The following is a 10868-nucleotide window of genomic DNA, read 5'->3' on the forward strand; positions in this document are numbered from 1 at the left end:
GATATCGTTGGTATTCCACTGACTGAGTAAAGCAGCAACAAGCATTGCTGAGGGGAAAACAAATATTGCTTTAAAAGAATTTGTAAAAGAGGATTGAACAAAAAGTTCTGTCTACAACAAACCATCATAACATGAAAGCCCCGGGGCAAAATTCAGTCTTTGCCCATCAGCCAAATATCCAATAAAAGTTCAAATTTTACGAGCAACTCAATCGATTAATGATAACCATTATTTTTTATGCTGGCAAGTGAACCAAAACAGCCACTTGGGTATTTCACCAGCATTTGGCTGCTGCTAAGTTTTGTAAGTGTGAGAAGATACAGTGGAAAAAGATGCAATACACACAGTATTTCACCATAATTCACAAATTTCACAACAGAGGCAGCCAGAACAGCAAAGTGACTTCAACAAGAGGGAAACAGTCTTAGTATTTCTGACGAAACAGACAATCAGGCACAAGCAGAGGTGTGAAAGACTCAAAAGACACTGCTTGCTGAAATGCAACCTCAAGGATCAACCATTTAGCCTAGGTAATGTTTTTAACTTTTAAAGTCCTTTTTTAATAAAGTAATTTTTATGATAAGAATGTCTGACAGGGCAGATAAAACTGTGAGGGTTTGGCTTTGTACAGTAAGGTATAGTGACCACCCTGTACTGTATGTAGAGGACAGGAAAAGGAAACGTAACTGATACAGTGAGCTCTCATTACCATAGCCTCTCCTGTGGGAGTGCCATCTCATACTGTAAGGGATTATAGCTGCCCGGTTGGTACCATAAGGCTATCGTTCCTCATATAACCGCTCCACCCTACAGTAAAGGCACGTCCACTATATACACCACTGTGTGAATGTTCTTAATGTAACCCAAAGAAATGTGTTTGGGCCCACTGTACACGACAGGCGAAGCAGCTGCTGGCACCCAGGTAGACACCTCAGTTCCAGGTCTCTCCACCCTGACACAAACAGCCCAGGGCACTGGCTGGCTGCTGTGTCACAAGACTGGCAGGCAACCAGCCATGCTGGGGAGGGTGGGGCTGCAAAGAGTTTTATGAGACGCTGTCTGGACACAGAGGCCTCTCGGAGACAAGCCACCTATTGATCCCCGTCTCACTGTGGCAGCGTGGGGACGCAGGTAGTTTTCCCTTTCGTATCACATCTGTTCCTGTCTATCTGAACAGTGCCACTAAGAGATGAGAGCACAGATGTGTGTCTGTGTGGATGTGAAATTCATAATATGTCTTCATCTTGACAACAATGAAAGCTGTCCTAAAAGAAGCAGGTGCGAGACTGAGCTCCTGGTTTTTACAGTCGTTTCCAGGCTGAGTGCAAACGCTGTGAAATTGAGGTGAACGTGAATACTCGACACGAAAGTCATGCGTTTGTCCTACTAACCTGAAGAAGCACTCATCTACTTACTTATTAATCTGACCGTGTTTGAGAGTTCCTATGGGAAAACCTCCACGGCCAAATGGGCCAGGCTCTGACACTGACACTGGATCCCTGATGCACACACACACACAGAGACACACACTCAGTGAGCAGCTGTTTGGGGGAGCCCGGCAAGAGACGAATTTAAATTTTCATACCCTCTGCTTTGCTGAAGCAGCATGGTTACCCTGTGAAACACTATATTCACCAAGGCAGTCATAACAGCCTCAGCCATGCAGCACAAAGACAGTAAAGTCCATGTTAAAGCCGCCGGAAACCCAAATCCACAAAAGCCTTCTAACTATGTGATCTGAGGTTTTATGTACATAATTGTAGGCATTTTAAAAAGTATTAGAAATAAGTTTAAATCCAAATATGAAACACTCTTATTCAAGTTCCTGTAAGCCTTACTGATATTGGGTATTAATTGGGCATGGTTCAGCTCTGGTATTACTTTCGAAAATAATATTAATTTCACAATCTAATCATAAGAGTATTTATACGGCAGCTACGCGGCTATTTACACTAAGCATGAGCTTTGGCGGCAAGTCATTATTGACGCCCACAGGTTTGGAGTCTCAACCTTGCTGCATATTTCTGTAGGCAGATGTCGAGCGTCATCGGACTAGCTAACATTACACATTGAATTTATAGCTTTAACAACAAAGTGGCATCTGTATGCTAACTGCCAACTCCGATAAAGGAAAGCAAAGCATTTTGAAACTCACAATTCAGTGACCGATTAAAATAAATTCTTTCAGATGGCAGCTTCCTCCTCTGATTCTGACTCAGACGACTACTGTCTGTGGGTGCACATTGCAATGCTGATTGTCAGATGTGCCGCCGCTGCTGTGTGCAGAAGCAGAGAGATGTCAATCAAAACGAGGGAGATGTGAATGAAAATGCGAGCTGCCACGCCTACATAGACTTGAGGAATGCCCCAAACAGCTTTTTTCTAGATATGTTTTTTAATAGTTGTGAACGTTTATTTTTAATTAGATTTTGTGGATGCTTAATGAAACACTTTGATATCATATAGCCGACACATTTTTAGTATTTTAAAACAAATTTCCAGAGACTTTAAGGATATGAAAGATGATTAAGACAGTTACACAAAATCTTTGAGAATCGTTCCCATCAGAAGGCAAACAACTTATTCTATTTGCTTTGTGAAACAATAAACTACACCTGTTTGTTGCTGCTCTACCCTCCATTATGCAATCATATGACTTAGCTATGTGTCACAGCAAAACAGTGTGTCAATAATCCTGTTGCCACCTGGTCATGCAACTTTGCAATTTCAAGATGGTAGATGTGCAGGCATCACAAACATTAACACCATCCTCATCAGCCGTGCCATCCCCTCTGTATCATTTTCAAACAAGGCTACTGTGAAATGCTTACCGCAGCCTATTTGAATAGTCAGAGATCTCTGTGGGATAAGCTGCAGATTGCAAGCCGCACATTTTCATGTGGATCAACAGAAATCAAATGGTTCAAAGAAAATCCAATTGCAATAACTCTGGGAAAGAACAGCTTTAAAAATACTCTATGCCTTGTTCTCTGCCACTGGAGGCAGGTTGAGTGGATTTATTTACTGGCTGTTTTGTGCATTGACCGATAGAACCATTCAAGCGTTTACAAACCAGCTCTTATCATGTAAGTGCTTACAAAGTGGCTAAACTGTATTTCTGGTGTGTTGAAGGGTGAATAAAAACCCGTCTTTCTCATGATACGTTTCCTTTAGTAGCCTTCCAGATTGGAATCTGAATTGCATTATAGGGAGGGATGCTACACCCTGCTTAAAATACTTGCCCGAGGTGCTCTGTGTGCAGCTGTATGCATCAATATGTTCCTTGAAGTGTTGAGGCCTTGCATAATGAAGCCTGACACAGTGCAACCTCTCAGAGACTGTGCATGAGGGAAGTATGGAAACCTTTTTCATCTTTGCTACAATTCATAGTGGATCCCAGAACAGGTAGGCAACATAACCAGCTCATCCAGAGAGGTAGAGAATTGCTTAAACACGTGGATGATTAGCTGCCACACTGTCTGGTACAACAACAAACTAACTAACCATATTTACATGCAGCTTAAGCTGGTAGCTCATTCTAAGTGTTAGTAGGGGTGAAACGATACACAGACTGGGATCGATACAACAATGATCAACAAATCTATATCATTGATATAAGGTCAAAAATCTTCATCTTCAAGACGCTGCTTTATTCTGAAATTCTCATGAGAGGTCTGAGGCTCTCTTTCCATCTGGCATGTAGACAATGACTTATTTTGAAACAAACGAAGGAGTATTTTTTTCCTCTTTAACAAAAATGGAAGTTAGTTTTTCATCTAAATGTTTGGAAGAGTTCCATAATAATGTCAAATCGTATTAAAGTTGTTTTTTGAGAGTTGTTTGTCATTCATAATTAAACTGGGATATGATATTTTCTCATCCTGGTCACAGGCTGAATTAAATCAAACCAAAATTGTATCCTGGCACTATGGTTGTCAAAACAAATGATATGATACTGTATTGTGATGATACTTGTGATTAAACACCACTAACTGTCTAGCAGTTGCTTGAGTGTCATTTCAAACATCATCCTGCACAGCCGCTAAAAGGAAAGAGTAGGTGTGTGAGGTTTAGATGCATTTCTTCTCGCTACTACACAACACCTAGCTTCTTGAAATTCCATCAACCTTATACAGCGAGGTTCCTACATTCATCTTTTCAGCAACATAAACAGTCCTGGTGGGTCAAGTGTAAAGCGCTTGTACCCCTGTCCCACTTTGCATGTGTGTCCTGGTGTCCAAGCAAACAAACGAGCCCACAAACACAAGAACCTGAATAATTCAAGGCGAGGTGTAACACAACCCTTTCTCAACGTGGTGATGCTGGAAATGATGGCAAATAACAGTCCTAGTTTCAAAACGAGCAAAGAGAGACTGAACCTGATGACCAACAGTCAGCTCGGGGAGTAGTCACACATACAGTATCTGGCAGGAAGGTTCGGAATAAATGCCTGTAGTCTCACTGCTGCTGAACTGACTCATTTGATTAAGTTAGCCACTACAGATTAGCCACATTAAACCAGTCGATTTGGTAAGAGGTTAAGAAATACACGTGAATGAGTGTAACCAGTTAACATTTTCTCTAAGCTGGTGCTTTAAGCAAATGTTACATCACACATGCACCTTCAATATAAACTGGGTTCAGATTATCTGGATCGTGACTGCAAGCTCTTTGAAAACTTGCAGATACAATCTATTTTTTATAAGGAGAAAAAACATATATGATAAAAGGGAAAATACAGACCTTATCTACCATCCAGCACAACTTTAATATGCAGTGTTTAAACTTCACAGCCATAGTTGACAGCTCATAAAGCTAATATAATGTTCAGCGACAAATTGTGTTCGCCAACCTGCTTGCAAAAACAAATAGATGCAAATCAATGCTTCTGATGATGGCTTGTTCATAATGTTGACTCTGAGCCAGCTATTATGGCTACGACTGTTCTTTTGAACAAAATATCAACGAACAATACACATGCTTACATAAACGCATTTGAGGCGTTGAAACGCATGGGGTTCATGAGACGTTTACACTCAACCCAATAACTTTATTTCCACATAAAATACTATTCAATCATCGCTTTGGGAGACTGCAATGCATGTGCATTGATGCTCTTTACAATTAAGTGTTGCTCATTTTATATAAGTGAAGCGAACCGTGACGTTTGGCTAGCAAGTGGCTACTTCAAGCCTGGCTAATCAGCAGCTAGCGTTAGCTAACGCTAGTAGCTAGAGTATCCCTTTACTGCTTACCTTGAACGGCCTCGCAGATGTTTTTTTCATCGTCCCATATAGTTTTCCAGCAAGTGTCAACTTGTGAATATCATATACGTTCCCAAGACCAACAATTCCTAACTTTTTAGCATCTTCATAGGTGGAACTAAACGTAAAATCCCAAACCGGACCACCACCGACAAAGTAATTTCTCCACCACTTACAACAACAACGTCAAGCGAAGAGTTGAGCCCGCCCCCAAGGACAGACACCCAATCAGAGAGGGGATTCTGTTTTATTGACGTTTAGGAGCACCAATGGTCATTCTCGGGGTCCTTGACTGATGCTCCCCGATAGCGTAAACACCAAATGAGAACGTCAGAGTACAAAGCATTCGTTTGCCAATTGGCTGCAGAGAAATGAGGGGCAAGGGGTTTAGTCCAAGCAGCCTATGAGTGTGTCACTGAATCCAGAGTGACAGGTGCTTTAGAGTGGACAAAATAGCCGGGGCGGCATTACTGCCTGGGTGAGGTCATCTAGGATGATGTAAACCCTACGTCATTAGCAGTGCTAAATAAAAAACACAACAGGGCACCCATCGAACTTTTAAAAAGTTTAATATTTTCCCCAAGTAATATAAAACAAAACACTCCAGCACAATAAAATGCACATGACATTGAGAAAACTGAAACAATAATGAGGGAATCATGAAAACCATCAACATGTACTACCTACAAGTGTTTAAAGTAAAAACTTAACTAACAGGACTGTGTGGATATTGTCTGTTGCCTTTTATCCAAGCATAAGCAAGTTTAAAAAACTGAATTGCTGCTCTTAGGCCAATGTATCAATTTGTTAATTATGTCTTAAGAGCAATTCCTTATCTCAATGTTTGAGGTAAGGAAGTACACGAAAAGATCCCAAAATAGTGTACAAAAAATTCGAAATCAGCTTCTTATTAGAGGATGACAGGATTTTAAAGTTCCTGTCAAAGTGACAGACAACTCCACCAGCCAATGATAACTGCCAAACTCAACGCCGTCTCCTGTCTGGACTTCTGCTGCGTCTCCGTCCACCAGTCCTGCAATAAATAAGTAGAAAAATTTAATGAAAGTGAAACAGGGTAATCCATTCAGTTAAATTGTATTAGGGAGCGTTCTCTAGTATAAATCACATTAGATAAATGTGATAACACTCATCAAATTAGTTTATTTATCTAGACAATTAATATAGCTGCATTGACAAATTTGCAATTCTTCTAAGATTAGCTATATTTTCCACTCCCTTTACGGGCAAGTTACTGCAACCACAGCCACACACCACTCTTACCTCCTCTTGTTCTTGGGGGGCCCTCTGACGAATCCCCAGTCGACGCTGATCGGCTGGCCCATCATGTCCTGACCGTTGAGCCCTTCCATGGCTGCCTGGGCCTCTTTGTACGTCTCATACTCCACCAGTGCATATCCCTGTGGACAGTTATCAGGACATCATGTGAGTATATGCACATTTAGTAGCATTTTATGATTTGGATATAAAACACAGTGGGGCTTGATGATTGATCATATATTTATTTTATAATAATAATAATGATAATTTTAATCATAATCATAATAATTTTAATATTTGGCAAAATCGAATAGCCCTACAACACAACACAGAAAACAGGGCGACTGATCTCGGTTATAGTTGTTATCAGGCTGACTACTTTGAGAGCTCTGCTTAAACCAGAGTGTGGGATTACCAGGCAAACACACTTTGAACTTATTACAAAAGCAAAGCCAACAATGCACATTTTATTTCTCCGACGAATTGAACAGATGACCAATAAAATGTGGGCCATTGTTACTGCATCATATTAATCTTCAAACAGCATGTACTGAAAAAGGACACTCTCTCTAAGCTTGACCAAAGGGAGAATGAGTTGAAGGCCAATGATGCTTTAGTTCTTACTTCAAATTCAGAACAACGCTGCCACCTTGTGGTTATAGAGGGAGCTGAAGCATGCCATATTATTCAGATAGCAATAAACAAAGGGACAGTATGTCAAATTGTACATAACATATTTACGCTGCTAAGGTGAGTGTGTCTTTATTGTAATGTCAGTAGTTTCCTGATTAGATGGTTTTTTCCTATGTAACTTTCTCAGTCACTGTATAAGCTTTTCTCAGTACTACTTACGTTTGAGCTTCATAAAATGTTTCACTGACTATTTCAATTTACGTGGGTACTTGTCAGTACTTCCATTTGTAGTTTTCTTGTTGTTGAATCATTATCTTTTGTACTGTTATAGCTTGCTTTATAATTTGTTCCCTTTCGCCCTGGATTTTTATTACATAATTGCTTATATTATTATGTAACGTTTATTTGTGTGGACCCCAGAAAGAGCTACTGCAAACTCCAGTAGTGGATAATGGATGTAAATATGGTACACGAGAGGATGGTTAAGATATGATTTGCATTTGTTTACAAACAGTTGCTACAAAGTAATTACTGTAATTATATAGCCAATATCACAAGTCTGCCCAAATGTGGAGCTTTGCAATTTGTACAGCACAAACTCCATCCTCAGACCTTAGATTCAGGTAAGGGAAAAACTCCCTACGCACAGCAAATGACTTCTTACACAGGTCAGGCAGAGTGAAAACAAAACTTTGTTATGCGTTTGGTATCATTTCTAATTCACATAATTTAATAGGATATATGCAGCTTTACCCTCTCTCTGTTAGAAAGTAATACACGATCAGTAATACAGTATCACTTACGCTACAAGTGATATGTTTCGGAGGTTACATTTTCTGGTTGAGTAAACATGACTTTTGCCTGGAACTAGACTTAGAGGCAACACTTCGAGGAATCATCTTTTTAACAGAAAAACAAACAAATAGGTTTCCTTTAATTTCTTTTCTCATTTTAGAAGCAAATCAATCACAATATTTTTTGACCCGTGGTGACGAATATAAATGAGTGCCCTTTTTCAGGAATGATAAGCGCAAAACCAGCAGGTAACCAAAATAAAATCGGAGCAGCTTAAATTATATTACTTGTAAGTTGGGCCAAATGGTCTTTATAGTCAGCAAGGAAAAGGACATTTTTAAATTCAGTTCATTTTCAAATCATATCAAAAAATGGTGTATGTAGGGAATCTCAATCGACCTTTATTACGCTGCATGCTTTGAAGTGGAATTACTGCCCTGCACGTTTGTACTTGCAGTGCTGGTCTTGAACTATTTGGCTCAGCAGCACAAGACAGTTAATTATTTTGGATAAGAGCAATTTCATACCCCATCAAAGGATTTCTGACAGCTTTACTAAATCAGCAGAAAACCTGCATGCACATGTTTTTAATCCAAGTTAACCTTCCATTGGATTGTATTAAAACCGAGTGTCCTTTCAATACCTGATAATACAGGAAAGTAAAAATCTTATAAGTATCCTATTAGATTAAAGAAAAGAACCCAGATGCAGTGTTGAAAATTAACTGTACCAGATGTGCATTAATTACATATGAACATCTTTTCCCTGTAATACAGGACACAAACATAATGCATGCTCATTTGTCTTACCTTTAGGTAGCCTGTTCTGCGGTCAAGGTTGAGATGCAGGTTCTTGATCTCTCCAAACTCTGAAAACTTGTCATGGATGTCTTCCTCTGTGGCCTCTTCATGCACACCTGTCACAAACAGGATCCAGCCCTCCACAGCTGCAAAGACAAAGGCATCAAGAGTTGAACAATCAGCCATGCAACAAATTCAACTAGGTGAACTAAGCAGCAAATCAAAAGGTACTAAATTCCATGTAAGATGTTAAAATAACACTAGTATAACAGGAAAGTCAGCCGTGTGATCTGCAGTTTGCTATCAACATACACATTTGGGTCTCTGATGGCTGAACTACCATTTTCCATGAAGGTGTTCCCAGACCAATTTTCTGAACCCCTATGTCAAGCTGCTCTTTTTGTATATACATATACACATACACACACACACACACACACACACACACACATATATATATATATATATATATATATACATATATACACACACACACACATATATATATATATATATATATAACATGTTTTCACAAACAACTTCAATATCAACAAATGTAACTGTTCATTTAATCTGTTTGTTTCAATGGAGCAACAACATAAGCTATTTCTGACTTCCTTAATTGGATACAGCCTAAAGGACTAATATATATATTTGGTTATGTCTACACAAGTTTTAAAGCACTGTTGTGAAATGGGATAGTCACTGATATTTGATGACATTAGACAGATTTCTTAATCTGATTTGTGAATGGTTGTGAGTTAACTTGGTACATCTTCGTATATTGCTGACGCATTTCAGGGTAACAAATATACCACTTATTTCTACAAGTTAACATTTTTAAAAAAAATTCCATCTGTTATAACATGAACTACAACACTTACATCTCTGTGGGCCTGGCTCGTCTCCGTCCTGTTCAACAGTATCATAGTCCTCTTTGATTCTGGACCTGGCTCCTTCCTCTGAAAACAACAACACAGAAACACATTTAACACCGTTTTACACGCCTGAAAAAAAAACTATATTATGGGAGATTACAAGAACTGATATCACAACAGAGTGGTAACTCACCTGAACCGAAGCCTCGTCCTTTCCTCTTCTTGGCCTTTTCCTTCAACTTGTGGATGCTCTCTGTGGAGGGAAAGTTACAAGTCAACATCTTCGCATGCTGCTAGCTACATCTCTTTATTGCGGTAACAACTAGGTGAGCTAACTGCTACTTTTGGATACTCAGTGGCTTTATTTACAAAACTTTCTACTAGCCAAGAACACGCTACACTAAAGCGTATTACATGGTTGTTGAAATACGTTACTTTACAACTTGTTGGTTCTGTTTTGCGTACTATTAGTTGATAGCTACAGGAGGACCCAAATAGCGTGCTAAAAGTTGCTAATAAAGTGCTTAGCATGACCCTAGATGCATCTTATCTACGTGTAAACGACGAGTTAAGGCTCGGAAACGAATCTAACGTTATACAAACATTAAGAGAGCTGAAAGTGTTTACAGTTTGGAAGAACAACAAAATAGCTATCTTACAAAGCCCGTTTGAATGAACCACCAGCGCGTAGTTAGCTTAATATTAGCTTATTAGCATTTCTCAGGCCTGCTACCATGCAGTAAGCGTCTGTTGCGTTTTTGGCCATCGTCATGTTTATGTAACGTTAGACATCAATATTTCCACAACTTTTAAACGCCGGGGACATGTAGCATATACCACTCAATCGCAATAATATAATAGTTACCATCACCATCCTCATCCATAGGAAAGTCCTCGCCTCCCGCTTCATGAAGATCCAACACGTCCGCCATGATGTCTGTGTGTGAATGCAGCTGACCGACGTAACGTGCGTACGCAAGAAGAGCAAACAGGTTGGCGGATGTTGCCAGGATGCGTCCAAGTAAGTAGTTGGCGGTAATCATATTTTCCCTTCTGTTAAGTTTATCTGCTCACTACAGCCTACCATCAGAAGTCACTTGTCAAGATAAACAGCTATGCAAGGCAATAACTTGCTCTTTCCTATATAATTGTTTTTCCATCACCGCCAGCACCAGTAGGCCAAAAAGCCTACGTTTGCATTGATCAGGGCATTTTGGGAA

The 10868-nt window shown here is 39.7% G+C and overlaps 2 protein-coding genes across 3 annotated transcripts in view; both read right to left on the minus strand.

Annotated features, from left to right (window-relative positions):
• Positions 1–5400, minus strand: part of otud7b (OTU deubiquitinase 7B) — a 49014-nt gene extending 43614 nt beyond the window's left edge. Inside the window, exon 1 of the mRNA XM_069656575.1 lies at positions 5256–5400. The gene's annotated coding sequence lies outside the window, so the exon portion shown is untranslated. The remainder of the gene's footprint in view (positions 1–5255) is intronic.
• Positions 5401–5816: 416 nt separating this feature from the next.
• rbm8a (RNA binding motif protein 8A) lies at positions 5817–10609 on the minus strand. 2 transcript variants are annotated; one of them, XM_069656190.1, is made up of 6 exons: positions 10520–10609; positions 9842–9901; positions 9655–9732; positions 8780–8916; positions 6546–6682; positions 5817–6297 (listed from the first exon to the last, which is right to left on the minus strand). In XM_069656190.1, the coding sequence occupies exons 1-6, from the start codon at positions 10578–10580 to the stop codon at positions 6249–6251; spliced, it is 522 nt and encodes a 173-aa protein (XP_069512291.1). In that variant the 5' UTR covers positions 10581–10609; the 3' UTR covers positions 5817–6248. The 2 variants fall into 2 exon arrangements, with proteins under 2 accessions (XP_069512291.1, XP_069512290.1); XM_069656189.1 differs by having other exon boundaries at positions 10514–10609.
• Between the last annotated feature and the right edge of the window lie 259 nt (positions 10610–10868).

Source organism: Semicossyphus pulcher, unplaced genomic scaffold (genome assembly GCF_022749685.1).
Source record: "Semicossyphus pulcher isolate SPU_LCO1_2020_fin unplaced genomic scaffold, fSemPul1.0.p SCAF_9, whole genome shotgun sequence".
Lineage (NCBI taxonomy): Eukaryota > Metazoa > Chordata > Actinopteri > Labriformes > Labridae > Semicossyphus > Semicossyphus pulcher.

Excerpts from the sequence above, each read along its gene's own strand:
- rbm8a (XM_069656189.1), bottom strand. The coding sequence starts at position 10,580 with ATGGCGGACGTGTTGGATCTTCATGAAGCGGGAGGCGAGGACTTTCCT. Across the intron at positions 8,917-9,654 it reads CGAGCCAGGCCCACAGAGAT|CTGTGGAGGGCTGGATCCTG; the intron begins GTAAGTGTTGTA and ends TTGTCTTTGCAG. Across the intron at positions 6,298-6,545 it reads CCCCCCAAGAACAAGAGGAG|GACTGGTGGACGGAGACGCA; the intron begins GTAAGAGTGGTG and ends TATTTATTGCAG.